Source organism: Schistocerca serialis, chromosome 4 (genome assembly GCF_023864345.2).
Source record: "Schistocerca serialis cubense isolate TAMUIC-IGC-003099 chromosome 4, iqSchSeri2.2, whole genome shotgun sequence".
Lineage (NCBI taxonomy): Eukaryota > Metazoa > Arthropoda > Insecta > Orthoptera > Acrididae > Schistocerca > Schistocerca serialis.
The window spans coordinates 482,860,804-482,879,450 of record NC_064641.1 but is presented as its reverse complement, the minus strand read 5'-3'; the positions used below and the strand labels follow the sequence as shown (position 1 = coordinate 482,879,450).

At 43.2% G+C, this 18,647-nt stretch overlaps 1 protein-coding gene across 2 annotated transcripts in view; it reads right to left on the bottom strand.

Moving 5' to 3' along the window:
- Positions 1-15,422, bottom strand: part of LOC126475176 (uridine-cytidine kinase-like 1) — a 136,896-nt gene extending 121,474 nt beyond the window's left edge. The window contains exons 1-2 of one of the 2 annotated variants that reach the window (XM_050102809.1): positions 15,259-15,422; positions 14,799-14,932 (exon numbers count right to left, since the gene is read on the bottom strand). In XM_050102809.1, coding sequence (XP_049958766.1) covers positions 14,799-14,932; positions 15,259-15,311 — 187 coding nt within the window. In that variant the 5' untranslated portion in view covers positions 15,312-15,422. The other variant, XM_050102808.1, reaches the window with a different exon arrangement.
- Between the last annotated feature and the right edge of the window lie 3,225 nt (positions 15,423-18,647).

Below are 18,647 nucleotides of genomic sequence, written 5' to 3'. Positions count from 1 at the left end.
AAAAGTTTGCCTCCTATTCCATAATCTTGTAGAACAGACAATAACTTCCTCCTAGGAACCCGGTCATATGCCTTTTCTAGATCTATAAAGCATAGATACAATTCCCTGTTCCACTCATAACACTTATCCATTATTTGCCGTAAGCTAAAGATCTGGTCCTGACAACCTCTAAGAGGCCTAAACCCACAATGATTTTCATCCGATTGGTCCTCAACTAATACTCGCACTTTCCTTTCAACAATACCTGAGAAGATTTTACCCACAACGCTGATTAAAGAGATACCTCTGTAGCTGTTACAATCTTTTCTGTTTCCATGTTTAAAGATTGGTGTGATTACTGCTTTTGTCCAGTCTGATGGAACCTGTCCCAACTCCCAGGCCATTTCAATTATCCTGTGTAGCCATTTAAGACCTGACATTCCACTGTATTTGATGAGTTCTGACTTAATTTCATCCACCCCAGCCGCTTTATTGCACTGCAATCTATTGACCATTTTTTCCACTTCCTCAAATGTGATCCTATTTCCATCATCATTCCCATCCCATTCTACCTCGAAATCTGAAACATTACTGATCGCATTTTCACCTACATTGAGCAACTCTTCAAAATATTCCCTCCATCTGCCCAAGGCATCCACAGGATTCACCAGCAGTTTTCCTGACTTGTCCAAAATACTTGTCATTTCCTTCTTACCTCCCTTTCGAAGACTGCTAATTACACTCCAGAATGGTTTTCCAGCAGCTTGACCCATAGTCTCCAACCTGTTTCCAAAGTCTTCCCATGATTTCTTCTTGGATGCTGCAATTATCTGTTTGGCTTTGTTTCTTTCTTCAACATAACTTTCTCTGTCTACCTGGGTTCTGGTATGTAGCCATTTTTGATACGCCTTCTTTTTCCTTTTACAGGCTGCCTTGACTGTATCATTCCACCAAGCTGTTTGCTTCATCCTACTTTTACACACTACTGTTCCAAGACATTCTTTAGCCACTTCTAGTACTGTGTCCCTGTACCTTGTCCATTCTTTTCCAATGACTGTAATTGACTACATTCAATTAACTGGTACCTTTCTGAGATCGCTGTTACGTACTTGTGCCTGATTTCCTTATCCTGAAGTTTCTCCACTCTTATCCTCCTACATATGGACCTGACCTCCTGCACTTTTGGCCTCACAATCCCAATTTCACTGCAGATTAAATAATGATCAGTGTCATCGAAGAATCCCCTGAATACACGTGTGTCCCTCACAGCCTTCCTGAATTCCTGATCTGTTATTATATAGTCAATGACAGATCTGGTTCCCCTGCCTTCCCAAGTATACCGGTGAATGTTCTTATGTTTAAAAAAGGAGTTTGTGATTACTAAGCCCATACTGGCACAGAAATCCAAGAGTTGTTTCCTGTTCCTGTTGGCCTCCATATCCTCTCCAAATTTACCCATAACCTTTTAATACCCTTCTGTTCGATTTCCAATCCTGGCGTTAAAATCACCCACGAGCAGAACACTGTCCTTGTCCTTTACTCTAACAACTACATCACTGAGTGCATCATAAAAACTATCCATCTTATCTTGATCTGTCCCTTCACAATGCGAATATACTGACACAATCCTAATTTTCTTGCTAGACACTGTCAAATCTATCCACATCAGTCGTTCGTTTACATACCTTATTGCAACTACGCTGGGTTCCATTTCTTTCCTGATGTAAAGCCCTACACCCCATTGTGCTATTCCTGCTTTGACTCCTGACAGGTAGACCTTGTATTCTCCCACTTCCTCTTCTTTCTCACCCCTTACCCGAATGTCACTAACAGCTAAAACGTCCAGCCCCATCTTACTTGCAGCCTCTGCCAGCTCTACCTTCTTCCCAGAGTAGCCCCCATTGATATTAATAGCTCCCCATCTCATTACCATTTGTTTGCCAAGTCGTATCTTTGGAGTCCCTGGTTTGTCAGTTAGAGGTGGGACTCCGCCACCTCCAAAGGTCCGAGGCATAAAGGTGACCATGACTCAGAATATGTCCGAGATGCCCAGCCTTATTCCAAAGTAACTGGTATCCCGACTGTCGGGACCACTTACTTGGCCACTCATACGTTGCCCGTGGTTCATGAACTAGGACATGACTACAGGAACCCACACCATGAACCACTTTATTTTATCTGGGCTAAATTTCTTTATGTCAATTTTACTGAAAAAATTCCTTGTTTTAGCCCTTAATCAGACATTAGCAACTGCCATGTTTGAAAACCAATTGATACTCTTTAGACTCCTCTAATTCACCATCTTTGATCCTACAATAATTTTACAGGCACACATACTTACATTTGTACCTGATGGATGGATGGATGGATGGATGGAGAGAGAGAGAGAGAGAGAGAGAGAGAGAGAGAGAGAGAGAGAGAGAGAGAGAGAGCTGCACTTATTGAGATTTTCAAGCTGTGTACTTCAGTGCAACCTATTTTTAAAACCCACATTTTTGTGTCCCATACAATACAGGAAAGAACTCTTCTTCCCGAACTGACAATTGTGTTCTTTCACTGGTCCACAAATATTTCTCACCTTTTGAAACTGACATTTTTGTACCAATATTGATGACAAAATTTCTGCAAGTTTTTGTAAAACTCCCAGTGACTGGCAAGTAATTGCAGCAAGTGCAAGAAACCCTTTCCACTAACTTGCAGAAGTTACATCTGAAAGTTGATGAAATTTGCAAAAGTTTATTTTCTGAGCTGGTTTCCACATCACAGGACTTGCAGAAGTAGGTTCTACATTTGATTTGCGCAAGTTTACTTGCTAGTGGGCACATCCGTACAGGAGAATTTACAAAAAAGGTACTTTACACACTTGACAAGGGTGAGTGTCAGACATTCTTAGGTCTGTCCTTGACTGACATTTTACTATAAGACTGTACTAGATATGCTACCATTATTAGGAATAGAAGATATAGCTAACAGCTGGTTCTGATCATAACTATCACGTGGGATGCAAACAGCAGAAAAACAAATTTCTACTAAGACTACATATTGGAACACTAAAATGACACTTATCAGACCCAAAATACTTTCATACGAGTTCCTTGGGGTAGCATATTAGGACAAGTTTAGGATACATGACTTTACTGACAGTGTTAGTCATGAGTAAACGTTTCCGATCACAGTTACATTAGACTCACTGAGAAAACAAAAGAAATCATTGCAGACAATGCGAATTAAACTCTCAAAGTAGTTCAGCATTGGTCAATAAGTAACAAAGTTATATTTACCATAAAGATAACGAATAGCACAAACTTCAGTTTGAAGAAGGGAAAATTACAGATGTAGATAATACTCCTACAAACTGCTTAACATACACAAAAGTTGTAAGAATGAATATTTATTCTCCTCCAGAGTGGTGAGAACCCACAAAGATACTTTCAAACAAAATGCCATCAGCATCTAATGCCCTGAAGTGTTCCATCACCAGTGCAAAACAGCTGGTGCCTTAGTTACATATCATTCACAGACACACTGTTATTAGAGCTATAGAATTCTTTCTGAGGAACAAATAACAAAATATGAACACAGTTTTCTAACTACAGTAGAGTACCCCACGGGTAAAAGTCTTAAATCAGTGATTTTAATTTCACACCTTGTGAGAACATTTATCTATCAGTTAAGTAAGCAAAAATAACATTGACAAGTACTGCACAAACACCTGGCCATGCACCATTAACGTAACTCAAAAAATGTTTTCTAATAAGAGATCAGTTATGCCTAACAAGATTACTAAAACAAAGTTATCAAAATACACAGTAAAAGAGTACCTGCTAAAAAGACATTCTTTTCAAGAATGCAATATGATGGTTGGCTCGGGGAAAAAACAGTCAAGTCATCAATCCTTAAGTCAAAAGAGGGGTCATATCAACTTATTGACATCATCCAGAAATTTAATCACATTATGGAAGTACGAAGGAGTGATGAAATTAGATACACTGTGAGTAATATTGAAGCTAGAGCTAAGAAATAATTTAAGAGAAATAAAAGTTTTATGGGCCAAGCTGGTATATAGACCAGAGCAGAAGAGGAGTCCCTGACTTGTCAATGTTAACAGTAACCCCATCCACAACTGACCCCCATTCCCTCCAATGCGATTAAGGGCAAAGACAATTCAGAGTAAAAAATGCCCTCTAGCAAGGAGATTCAAAATAGTAAACGAAAGAAGGCTAAAAATGTACTTCACAACAGTAAATCTGACAGTACTTCAATAAGGTGAGAGAAATAATTATGTCAGTAGCTGGGGGGAGGGAAGTGGAGGGGGGGGGGGGGGGGGGGGTTGAGGTGAACGTCCTTGACAGGTGATGGTAACTGTCTCTCCAACAGCCATCTCACCCCCAATCCATTACAGCCACACTGTTCAAGAGGGAAACCAACACCTGCTTCTCACTTGAGTGCTACCCGTAAAACGGAAAATAGGATATGGCAGAAAAAAGGGGCTAACCGCATCAAAAAGCAATTTAAAAAAAAAGAGTAAACTAAAGGGTGAGAATGGTAGCTGGCAAATGAGTTCAATCGGAGGCTCCACAGAGTGAGCACAAATCAGGTGACTCCCCAATCACAACCACCCTGCCCACACCCGTAAAATAGTGTAAATCGTTGTACCTGGGAATAACAACCACTTTCATGGAGAAAGCTTACAACCATTTCAACTTTCAGTGAGTCATCCAGCAACATTAGAGGCAAACAATCCAGAATACCTTGCTTTGCATGAAGAGTAACGAGGAGGGGGCATTTCACCAACTTTCTGCTATTGTTCAGGCTCTCAAGCCACACTGGGTGTGAGCCATTACATAAAATAAAAGGATAGGTGAATCTGGTACGACCAATGAAGAGGCAACATAGGGCAGTGGATTCCTTCTGGGTGGGATGGAAGGTGGAATGGTATGTAGCAGTAGTCTCCTTCACAGTGCGGAATACATTAGAGGTGGCAGTAGCCCACCAAATGTTTTATCTCTGTACAATGACATATCCTAATTGCACCCACAAATCCACATCTGGAATCATCAAAGCAAATGTTTGGTGAGTAATGACTTCTCTAGCCAAACAGATACTTGGGATACCCACATGACTTGGGATCTAGAGAAGCAAATGAGCATCACTGTAAACAATGCTAACATCCGGATGCTCCAGGGACCAAACTGCGAGTTCATCAGTCCCTTGTTCCCAGTAGAACAATTACCTAAGAGAAAGAAGAAAACAAAGAAGACGTACGGCACTATAACAGGACAAAGGAAGAAAAAGAAGGACAGAAGGACAACATTACAATGGACAAACACCATGCAAGAAAACCATAGAGAGACACAAGAAACAGAGAAGAGACTAAAAACAAGAAAGCAGATTACTATGGCAGGCTGACATGAGAATAAAAAGGAGAAGCCATCCACTCTGCCACACACTACAACATCATCCCTAAAAGTGCTAGGTAGAAGGACAGAGGGACAAATGACATGCGCAAAAACTTAGATCAAATGATAAAACCCACCCTCATGAATAAAACTTAAAACTAAAGCTGCTATTGAGGCATTGTCACCCAACACCGAAGGTGGGGTACTGGGAAAGTTAAAAGTCCACCACAGAGAAGCTAAAAGTGGGCAGTCAAGCAAGAGGTGGACTGTCTGTTGGAAGCTACAGCGACACCGAGGTGGGCCCTCGCGATGGAGGAGGTAACCATGTGTTGAGCCACGTATGGCCAATGCGGAGCCAACAAAGGAAAACTGATTCCCTTCAAGAAGCCCGGAGGGAAGGCTTGTGCGCATTCACAGTCTCTTTAATGACATGCAGTTTGTTGTGCATACTATTATGCCACTCAGTCTCCCTAAGACGAAAAACTTTGTGGCGTAAGACAGAACGCAGGTCAGTTTCAGAGATGCCTACCACCAGGAACAGATTCCGGGTAGCCTGTTTGGCCAGTCTGTCAGCAAGTTCTTTGCCTAAGGTTCCAATGTGTCCTGGGGTCCACACAAACACCACTGGATGACTGGACCGCCCCAGGGCAGAGATAGACTCCTGGATGTTCGCTACCAAAGGATGACGAGGGTAGCACTGGTTGATAGTTTGTAGGCTGCTCAGGGAGACAGAACAGGTAAGAAACAACTCACCAGAACAGGAACAGATGTACTGAAGTGCACGAGGTATGGCCATAAGCACTGCAGTGAATACACTGCAGCCAGCAGGCAAGGTATGTTGTTCAATACCGACTCCATGGACATAGGTGAAGCCAACATTACCGTCAGCCATCGAGCCATCAATGTAAACAACTTCAGAGCCTCGGAACACGTCAAGAATCGAGAAGAAGTGACAGCGGAGAGCAGTGGGGTTAACGGAGTCCTTAGGGCCATGCAAAAGGTCGAAGCTTCGTCCGAGGTGTACACCCTGGAAGTGTACACCCTGGAAGTGTACACCCTGGAAGTGTACACCCTGGAAGTGTACACCCTGGAAGTGTACACCCTGGAAGTGTACACCCTGGAAGTGTACACCCTGGAAGTGTACACCCTGGAAGTGTACACCCTGGAAGTGTACACCCTGGAAGTGTACACCCTGGAAGTGTACACCCTGGAAGTGTACACCCTGGAAGTGTACACCCTGGAAGTGTACACCCTGGAAGTGTACACCATGGAAGTGTACACCATGGAAGTGTACACCATGGAAGTGTACACCATGGAAGTGTACATGAATGGACCTCAAGTAGAGGTGGTAAAGGGAAGGCCTCCAGTTCAGAGAGAAGGGATCAAGCGAACTGCAGTTGTGAGCCCTGACCTGGGCCACCGATGCGGAATATGAACTGCTGCATGTGGGAAAAGGAGATGGTAATTTGGATGCTTAGGAGAACTACGAATGTGTGCAACGTAACTGGCAAGCAGTTGCGCACATCAGATCCGCAATGGAGGGACTCCGGTCTCCACCAGGACACTGGTCACTGGACTCGTTCTAAAGGCTACCGTTGCTAGGCAAACGCCACAGTGGTGCACTGTGTCGAGTAAACATAATGCTAAGGACGCCGCCGAAGCCTGAACCAGACCCCATAGTCAAAGCGTGATTGAACAACGGCTCTGTAGAGCTGCAGCAGCACACAGCGATATGCACCCCAGTTGGTGTTGCTCGGGCAGCGGAGAGCACTGAGGTGCTGCCAGCACTCCCACTTAACCTGACAAAGGTGAGGTAGCCAAGTAAATTGGGCATCAAAAACCAGTCCTAAGAATCGATACATCTCCACTACAGTGAGTGGCTTGTCATTAAGATAAAGTTCTGGTTCCAGATGAACAGTACGATGCCTACAGACGTTCATGAGACAACTTCGCGGATGAAAACTGGAAGCCATGGGCTACAGCCCATGACTGCGCATTGTGGATGGCTCCCTGTAGGTGCTACTCAGCAACTCCAGTACTGGAGGAGCAATACACAATACAGAAGTCATCCCATACAGAAAAGGGGAGACAGAGGGCCCTAAAGCTGCTGTTGGGCAGTTCAAGGCCACTAAAAATAGAGATACACTCAATACAGAGCCCTGTGGATCGCCATTCTCCTGAATACAGGGGAACTATTGGAGGCACATATGATTTTCATCCAGCCATGGGAATGTGATGTACGGCACCCAATGGTCAACACATACCTCTCCCAACACTCTTATTTCCGTCATTTTATAAGCAGGTGAACGTGAGCAGAGAGCCGCTTAAAGGCTATTAGATGCTCTAGGGAAGGGTGCCGCTTATGTTGCTGTAGAGCTCACCAACACACTTTAATTGCCTCAGCGGCTTCCAGCGACCACCAAGGGACTGTCTTTTGCTGGGGCACCTCAAAGAATGAGGTATCGCATTTTCTGCTGCAGAAATTATCATTGTAGTGACCTGCTCAATCACAACATCGATGGCACCACATGGAGAAGATTCAATGGTCACAGCAGAGGTGAAGGCTACACAGTCTGCCTTGTTTAAAGCCCATCCAGGTAGGTGTCCATGGGCATGACGCTGGGGGAGTGAAAAGAAGATGGGGAAGTGGTCACTACCTCACAGGTCATCATGTGCTCTCCAGTGGATAGATGGGATAAGTCCTGGGCTGCAAATTGATAAAACAGTAGTCGAGTATCTACCATGAGTCACACTGAAATGTGTTACAATGATGAAAGAATTAATCTGTTCTACCTCTGTCAGTTGATAAGAGAGGATAGATGATGTCCGACTGTTATCCCCCAGAGGGCAACCAGTATTTAAGAGGCAGAGCTTGAGTTGGGAGAGTAAATTTTTGAGATCCCTGCCAAAGTCAGTAAGCATGGTGCTACTCCACAAGGGGGTTATGGGCTTTAAAATATCCCAAAAGTAGGAAAGGTTTAGAGAGTTGCGCAATCAGTGCAGCCAATACATTCAGGGGTACTGCACCATCTGGAGGAAGATACACACTGCAGACAGTTATTCCCTGCATCGTCCATATCCTGACAGCCACACCTTCAAGACAGGTTTAAAGGGGCACAAGCTCACTACATATCGAGTTCTGGACATAAACGCAAACTCCACCTGACACACTATTATAATCCCTACAGTTCTTGTAATATCCCCTGTAGCCGCAAAGGGCAAGGGTCCGCATCTCCTGGAACCAGGTTTCCTGGAGGGCAATGCAGAAATTAGGTGTACAGCTTGACAGTTGCCATAGCTCAGCCAGGTGGTGGAAAAAACTGGTGCAATTCCTCTGGAGGATGACATGATCATGAGACTGGGAAGGCACGAAATAATCAGTCAGGGTCATCTGCTGCCACTGACTTATTTCCTGAACAAGCTATATCCAATATGTCTGAGGGTCTGGCGAGATCTAGGTCCTCGGTGGATGCCAGAATCTTCACCTCATCCTCACGGCAGAGCTTGTAGGTAGAGGTGGTGTGTGTGCCACAGTAATTCCCTTGGTCTTTGAAGTCTTCTTTCTGGATGTCTCTTGCTGATCTTTGGGTTTCTCAGACTGCAAGGCTTCACTGATTCAGTCACAGGGACAAAGAATGATAGTGAAGCCCTGCGGCCAGCCGCTTTGTGACACTTCAGCCATTGGCGGGTGTAATCTTTCCCACAAGCAGAAAGGGGGAAGGGAGTGACCCAAGGGACCCCCTCCTAGCGAGAGGAGCCAAAGAAGACTTACGCTTCTCTGGCTGAGAAGTGGGGAATGGTGTCCCCGATGGTTGGTGTGGGCAGTGCTCCCAAGGTAGGTGGTGCGGGAGCAACAGGGAGGGAAGTGCCCCCACAATCAAGGGGGCAGGTGTAGTCTCCTGGCTATTAGAGCTAACTGGAATTCGTGGAACTGAGGGGGCTACAACTGTTCTCGTAGCGATGGCGTAAGAGGAAGCCATAGCCACAGGGTGTAGACGCTCAAATTTCCTCTTAGCCTCAGTGTAGGTCAGTCAGTGCAGGGTCTTATATTCCACGATGTTCCTTTCTTGCTACAAAATCCTGCAGTCTGGTGAGCAAGGGGAATCATGCTCTCCACAGTTGACACAGATGGGAGGCGGGGCACATGGAGTATTGGGATGGAATGGACGTCCACAATCTCAACATGTGATTCTGGAAGTGCAGCGGGAAGACATATGGCAGAACTTCCAGCACAAAGCACCGCATTGGGGGAAGGGATATATGGCTTGACATCACAGCGATAGACCACCACCTTGACCTTCTTGGGTAATGTGTCACCCTTGAAGGACAAGATGAAGGCACCAGTGGCAACGTGATTATCCCTCGGACCCCTATCGACGTGCCGGACGAAATGAACACCTCGGTGCTCTAAGTTGACGCACAGCTTGCCGTCAGACTTCAAAAGAAGATCCCTGTGGAATATAATACCCTGGGCCATATTTAAGCTCTTATTCAGCATGATGGTAACGGATACATCCCCCAGCCTGTCAGAAGCTAGTAATGCCCGTGACTGGGCAGAGGATGCCGCTTTTATCAAGTCTGACCCTGACTGTATTTTGGACAAGCCCTCCACCTCCCCAAACTTGTCCTCTAAATGCGCAAGAAAAAACTGAGGCTTCATTGGAACAAAGGAGTGCCCACTAGCTCTCATACATATGAGGTCCTGGGGCGAATAAGGTTCGCTGCCATCCTTAGCCTGGCATTCCTCCCATGGTGTAGCCAAGGAGGGGAACAATTTAGTATCATACTTCCTTACATTGTACTGCAACTTGGAACACTTAGAGACTGCTGGCGTATGACCACCAGCAAGTGATGAAGTGGTATGCTTCATTGCGAGTTCTCCGCCTTGATGCCACCCACTCCAACCAGAGACCCTCCCCAAGATGGGCCACCCAGCCGCAGCAAAGGCCACCTAGCAGGATGGTCATTGCCAGGAGTCTCGATACCCCATGGTGACTTATCTATTCCTTGGCATATGTGGGAAGCTAATGGCGCTGGCAACAGCAGAGCAATTCCTGTCTGGTCAGGGGGGCTACAACCAACAGGGTACATGGCGGCCCCAGCACAACGGACTGGCTACTGCGCTGGATATGAGGTGCTAAGAATTTCATCGTCATCATCGGCACAGAAAAAGACCCTGCAAATTGGGTAGAGGAAAACGGACCCAGGAAGGCGTCCTCACTAAAGAGATGGAGGATGAGCAGGACTGCAATGCCACAACCAGAAAGTGGGCTAATGATCTCAATGCACAATGGACACGATGCACTATGTGAGGCACACTTCCCAAATTGGCTCACTCTTCAGGAAAATTTTGAAAAACGGAAGTCAAACCTTACAGGGGACCATCACATAAAGGCCGAAAGGTGTGAGTCTCCTGTCAGCACTCCAGGCATCCATGTTTGGAACTGCAGACTGGTTCACACTATCCGATTACAAAGCACAAGTGAGCCAGCCCTGGCACAAATCTGCCCATGTGCCCCAGATGACATTCTGTGTGAAACTTAAAGGGGACTGATGGAGCTGCAGGTTCCCATTTCATAAGTAACTGTTTTTATTATAATATTATTTATTCAGTAATTGTTGTCCTCTCATGTAAATATCAAGAACTACATTATTAATGTTTTGAATTATGGGCTCAACTATTCATTTTATAATGTGATACTTGGTAGCACAAGCATATATTTACCTAAATTTACATTTATACCACTTTCTGAACATGGAGGATGCAGTTACTTTTGGACTTATTGCCCTCATAGGTCAGTAGGGTTAGAGGAGGAGGAGGAGGAGGAGGAGGAGGAGGAGGAGGAGGATTAAAAGCCAGACATTGCCAGTTTTAGCCCTTGCTTGGAAGAGGGGCGAAGGCAGTGGCATTGATTCCCTATTAATAAAGGAACTGAGGCTTTAAGATCTGCAGGAATTTCAGAAATTCATGAGAATGGACATGGCTTATTTTGACAAGCCACACTATCTGTCATACGGGAAGGTATTCACTAAAGTGGCAAATAAAAGTAACTTCGTCTAGTCGGAAGTTAGAATCAAATTCATTTGTTTATTCATTTTGTGATTAGGTACTCCTGCTGACTATTGAAATTTCTCGTATCTAGCTTGATGAAATAAAGCCAAAAATGCTACCAAATCAAGCTTGACCTTTCATCAATTACAGCACTACATATACACATCTAAATCATACATGATACAGCATGTCATAAAGATCATATAGACATATTGCCTCGCTGAATGCCTGAATCAGAGCACACTATGCTTGCATTCCATTTTTAGAACAAGATTCAATCAGCAAACAGAATTATTTTTGCGAACAACCTGTATAAAAGAAAATAGTATTTCACTGGCACCTTTGTCCCACAATTGGGGCAGGGTCGGGGTTGTTACAATCAGATTTGGCATGGTTAGTTTGAAGGGGTGGCCGCATGTCATTCCTGCTGCCACCCTGACCCCCCCCCCACTCCCCCCGGGTAAAGAATCAGTGTACCCAACTGTCTGCGTCTAGTGTACACCACGAAGTAGTGCGATCGTGTACCAAATGTCTGCGAGCCTTTTAACTGAGGCGGAACGTGGGGACCAGCCTGGTATTCACCTAGGGGATGCGGAAAACCGCCTAAGAACCACATCCACTCTGGCCGGCACACTGGCCCTAGTCAATAATCCTCTGGGCGGATTCGATCCGGGGCCAGCACGCCTATCCGAGTCCAGGAAGCAGTGCATTAGCACTCTCGGCTAACCTGGCGGGTTGTATAAAAGAAAGTCTGCTGGCAAAAATTTTGCTTTTGCTTAATTACTGCACCTATGAGGATTTAGTCCATGAAAAATGCACAACACCTCCAACATGAAAACCTAAAGTTAGCCACTGGCCACAGATTACAACAACAATAGCTAACCATAAACAACTTTAAATATTCCTTTCTCCACATGCACACATTATCACCATCTCGAGCACACGCACGGATTCACAGGAGTTTAGAACTGGTGTATTTCTGCGTATAGAGAAAGTGTCTGAATTCTCTTAGTTCTACCCATCCTACCACCAGATGGTTGTCATACTAGACCCATTTCATTTGTGGCAGATCATCGTGTAATGCCCACTTTAAGATGGAACCACTTTGTTATCTACTAAAGGAAGAATGTTTGCCAAATATATTACCTATATTCTCCACAAAACAACATTAGTTTAGAAGAGAGAAAGGATTCCAATCTTTCTGGATGTGAACAAGGAACTGAAGGAAAAGCAGTCTGCAACTACTTTGTTTCGTTTTCCTCCCATGGTGGTCAAGAAGGGAAAGTTCCTAGGGCCATAACAATCAGTACTGAATTGCGAGCTGTCTTATGCAACTGCCAGGGTCTTGCAGCCACTGGCTGATAACTTTGGTCACTTCATGATGTCAAACATCCAGCATCATGCTGCCTGCTACGCATGAGGGCACTCCGCATAAGCACCACCCAGCCAGAGCGAGCTAAGTTTTCAGCAGGCAATCTGTCCTAGATAATAAGACAGAAAAAATATAGTCACGGAGTAAATCTGCAGCACAGAAAATGAATAAGTACTGCGCTGACTTGGGACCCAGGCTCACTTCACTCGTACTCACAAAAAGAGTTGAGCCCACTTCAGAGGTGAGTGGGTGGGGAAGAGAACATGGCAAGAGTTTGGTAAAACCTGTAACAAATAAGTAACATTAAAACATCAGTCACTTTACAACACTTTTGCAGTTTCTTTTTTCTTCCATTCTATAACACTTTATAAAAACCCTTTACAATGGTTAATACTTATGTCTTGTGCTCTTGAGGTATTCAAGTGTGTCATTTCCAGCCTTTGTTTTATACCTGGGAGAAAACCATAAACTGATATCAGCTGACTGTGTGTGTGTGTGTGTGTGTGTGTGTGTGTGTGTGTGTGTGTGTGTGTGTGTCATTATGAACTAATGTGCATATTTGGGTGCAGTAATCAGTATTTGGAAATAAATTAACATTGTAGCACTAGCTTGTTTCATTATTAAACAGTTTCTTTGCAAGAATATATAAGGCAGTAAATAAGATTGTATGTGAATGTCATTACACACACACACACACACACACACACACACTTTCCTCCTCTTACAATACAATTTGCCTGGGTCCCTCACAAATAACAAATAGCTTAATTAGACAGAAATTTTGAGGAACATGTAGAGGCAGGCTGTACTGATAGAAAGCAGTAGCTTAATAATTATAAGAAATTTGATTTGAGGATAATTTGTCACCAGATGTCAGCAAGAAACATTCATTAGTTACATATTCATAACACCATGTCCAAACAATAAAACATGTACAAGAATCAACAATATTTAGTGTGAATTAAACACATAAGACTGTTCAGCAAGTCAAGGTGGGCTACAACACACAATTTTTGTTTGTTTGATGGCACAATCACAACCCCCTTAAGCAAAATGTTTCTCTTCTCTAAAAAAAGTAACAACATTTGCCAACATAGCTAAACAGCACGGCATACTTTACAGTTATAATATGATATATGAACATCTAATCAAGTGTTGTCACAAATATAACACCAGCTAATTAATACTAGGATCCTAAAAGGAATTATCCATTGGTTTAACAGAATGACATTGGAACCTGTGGTTTTTTTTTTTTTTTTTTTTTTTGTAATGTATGTACACGACATTTACACAATAAGCATAAAAATGCTCAGCTATGTCCATTATCTGATACTGGTTTCCTGATTTCACATTGCAATTTTAATTTTTTGTAAGACAAAGTGAGAGTAAGATACGACAAAGTGCGGTGACATGCCACAACCCTAAACATTAGGCTATGCTACAGTCCTGTCACCACAACTTATTTCACACACACATTCATTGACTTCGACAACTCACAACGATCTACCACAGCAACGAGGAGTCCAAGACACACTACCACACCAGGGCCTAACCAGAAGGGGCTATCCAAGCATTTGCCACAAGCAATTTGAAAGAACCACGGAAATACTGCACCAGGATGCCCCGCCTAACACAGAAATGAAATTAAAATTAGGGTTGCCATCCATCTTGATACATCGGGACCATCACTTTCGGGCCTTCTTGTCCAGACACACCAACAAGATCAAATTTCTATAGTCTTGACATAGAACTGAACACTGATTCACAATACAAAGATGTATCATGTTATTAGCCGTCAGTTGTAAACACGTCTCACCAATGCACTGACTAGTTTCAATATTTCCGATTTCGTAACTATAAATTTTTATCTGCTTCTAGATCGATTAATTACCATCTGATGATGTTGAAGATAAAGGCAATAAGATTTGGGTCAGACATTAATGCTTACTGTTACCCTAATGCGCCCTTATCTTTAGTGAAGCTATTAATTACATACCTGTTGAGGGTGGCCTGGGTGACTGTGGAGGTGGTGTGTTCGGTACAGGGTAATAATCGCAACCTCTCTCTTCTTCCTCCTCTGCATCGTCTGGCAGGAACACCTGATCCACTGTATCAATTTCACCCTCATCACTAAGACAAAAAAGAGAACTGATTTACGAATCCACTGCTAATCATGAGGCACACAGTCGATGACATGTATAAAAGAAACGCCAACTTTCTGCTGCAGTGTAATTATTCTAACATACTCTTACTTAGCATCCTTGACATTTTGCAGTATTCGGCAAGTTCTGCATTGGTTTTGCCGGGTGGTCAATTGCATCCCTTGACCGGGATTTTCGTTTACAATAAGGGATACAATTTTAGACGTCATCGTGCTAAACATTTTGCCAAGCTACATTAGAAGAAAATGAAATGGGTGGAAAAATAAAGACTCCACATCGCGGTTTTACGTTTACCTCTCCGAACTCGCTGAGCTAGGTGGATCAAACACTTGCACAGTTGCAGCCATGTTTACAACTACAACTATGTATTAACGTCATTGGCAACCACAGAGAAGATATATTTACGGCCTATGTTGGCGACGCTGTAGCAAGGACATGCAAGAGATGCCTACGCTTTGTGCAGAACGCAGAGGAACAAAGTTATTACCAGCATACAAAATTTGATTCATGTATGTTTTCCCTCGGCTTTTGAATCCAACAGAATGGTCACATTTTGTCAAATTCTGACTCGTGATAACTAATTAAATCGAGATATTTGTTTCGAATTGCGACCCCCAACTAATCATTTCGATACCTATGTGATAACTCGTTTGCATACTCTGTTTACGTTGCAGCACCTACCACAAATGGCACCCGCACAAATTTAAAAAAAACCAAATGGCACTAAGCAAGATTTACGTTTAACTGAAGTTCTAACGTACACTACAATGTCACAATCGTAAGTATATTCTTCCCTCCCCTACGTAGAAGGGTACACCTTATGTCAGCATTCACTAAACTGACATCTCATCTCACCACATGTCAACGGGGTTCCACATTCATATACAAAGGACTTCCGGTGGCAATAGACAGTAACTTCATGAAAAGAAATTCAGACGATTAAGATCCATCTGAATAACTGCTTATAGAGGGCATTGCACAACACCAGTGTCGAGCTGCATTATGAGCACATTTGACATCCGCCATAAAACAGCGTACTAACGTTGTCACTGACAACAAAAAACCAATTATAACATTAGAAGAAACTTTAATGGGGTGCATTATTATTATATTCAGTTTCAATTATAGTCATTCTCATTTCATGTCATAACTTCATTTCCCAACACAGAGTGACTAAAACTGGAAGGAAAGATCATCGATCTATAGTAATACCAAAATCGATGTGACCACTCATGTTTACAACTGTGTCTCTTCAAAGTGTATTTTATATACTGAAGAGCTTATATACATGCAGACATTACCTACTTCTTGTGCTTTGTTTAATGTCTACTTGGGAGCTGTAGAGCTATGCATTACCAACCATAACAGGGGTTGTCCACAAAAACGGCCAGACTCACCATGTAGGTATAATCATAGACATACCTGGGCTGGTCATCAGATGTCAAACAATACCCTGCAATGGAAGCTGACATACAAGACAAAGGCTGCACCTCAGTTAATGGAGTAAGAAAAGACAGTACTACTCAATCAGAGAAAGAGCGTTTCCAGAAAAATTTTTAAAAAAGGGAAGTAGTACCGATAATAAGGCAGGTGACAAAGGTAACCCAAATAACTATAGACCAGTGTCTTTAATCTTCGGTTTCACAAAAATACTAGGGATGATCATGCATACTAGAATTACCACATTCCAAGAGAAACCTAGTATTCTGTTTCCAGCGGAACATGGTTTCCAGAAAGGGAAATTACCTGACAATATCTGTTATATGTAAATTAGATATAAGAAACTCTGTGTCTGCTGTGTTTCTGGATTTGTCTAAACCTTTCGACACAAACTGCTATTCAGCATTAACTGAAAAAAATTGAAAGCTGTGTCAAATGTGGACATGCAGTGCAATATCATATTGTATAACTTGTACTACAACTGATTAAAAACTTGAAAGCTGTGGCAAATGTGGACATGCAGTGCAATATCATATTGTATACCTTGTACAACAAATGGTTAAAAGGGCCAATGAAAAATGAAATGAAATTAAAATTAGGATCGTCATCCATCCCGATAGCCGGGAGTGTCACCGTTATGGACTTTCTTGTTTCGACAACCCGACAAGACCCAGTATTGTCCTGATTTTGCAAAATACTGTTACGAGCTTGGCTCAAGTACCGAGGTAACGCCATCTGTTAGCACAGCATGTGAATGCAGCCTCACCTAGTTTTATTCATGTAAACAAGTTTATATTGACGATGTCGTCTCACAGATAGCGTTCCATGTTGCGTGTCCTGTATCGACGATGTAAGAACCTTCTAGATCTAGTGCCATCGTTCGAGAAAATACTAGATTCTCCAGTAGTATAGGAATGGAACTATTTAAGCAGTGCCGCGAGGAAGAATCGGACTCTCGGCAGAAGAGCGGCACCTATGCTGCTGCCAGCTCGCCCCAGATGGGGAATTGATAAAAAAAATTCAAAAATCCGACAGTTTCCATTCGAATAGAGATATGATAACACGATTCTTTCTGAATGTAATACGAACAACAACCACGGTTGGGGGCCCGTGTTCGATTCCCTGGGAGGTAGATTTTCTCCTCTCAGGGACCGGGTGTTGTGCTGTCCTCATCGTCATCTCATCCCTATTGTCGACGCGCAGGTCGCCCAATGAGGCGTCGCACTCAATAAGACCTGCACTTGGCGGCCGAACTTCCCGATTGGGAACCCCCTGCCACTGACGCCATACGCTCATTTCCACGAACAAGTGCAAGTTAGTAATGTTTGAAGTGTTTACTTAGGGTATATAGAGCATGAAGCCTGTAGAGTTATTGTCGACTGTTTACCGTCTAATAAGCGTATCACGGCTTACGAAAATTTCTAAGCATCGAAAGAGAGAGTGCCACTTTTCGGACGATCACACAAAAAAGTTGGTCTTTTGTCAATAAAGGACGTACAGATCAGGAAGCGTTGTGTGAGATTTGTAAACGTTTCTTCCCAGTAACTCATGGAGGTAAGGCAGACATAAGGCACCAAATCTCTACGAAGAGTTATACAAACAGAGTCGCAGTAGCGTCGACATCAAAGCTTACTTCTACGTTAATGATTAAAGAAGATTCCCAGAAAGAATTTTTCGTTGCTGCTGCAGAACTAACAACAGCTAATAAATTTGTAAAAAATCATCAATCCTTCAGTTCTCTTGACTTTACCGTCAAACTGTATGCCGCAATGTATACTGACTCCAAAGTCTTCGAAAAGCAGTCTGCAGCCAGGAACAAAGCTACAGCGGTTGTTCAAAATATTCTCTCACCACACTCCTTGTCAAATGCAAGCACCGACACATCCAGCCACAAAGCTGAAAAGATGGTTCCTTTTGTTGTTCAGTACTTCAACACTTTACTGAAACTGACTGAATCCAGCAGAAGCTGTTGAAGTTTGATTCGCTGAATAACGAAACATTGGAGACAATTGCAAGGTTTTGTCCAGACACTTTAAGACAACTGCAAATTTTATTAGACAAATTAATGGCCTTTTGTGGAGAGAGTAGATATACCAACTTCAGAGTGCTTTAATGATGCGGTCAGTGGAATGTCTTGCAACAAATTAAAGACGAACTATGAACAAATGTAGAATGGTTCGTTGCCCTACCCATATTCTCCCCAATACTATATCAAGCATCGTTGGGGACTTAATTGTCGACAC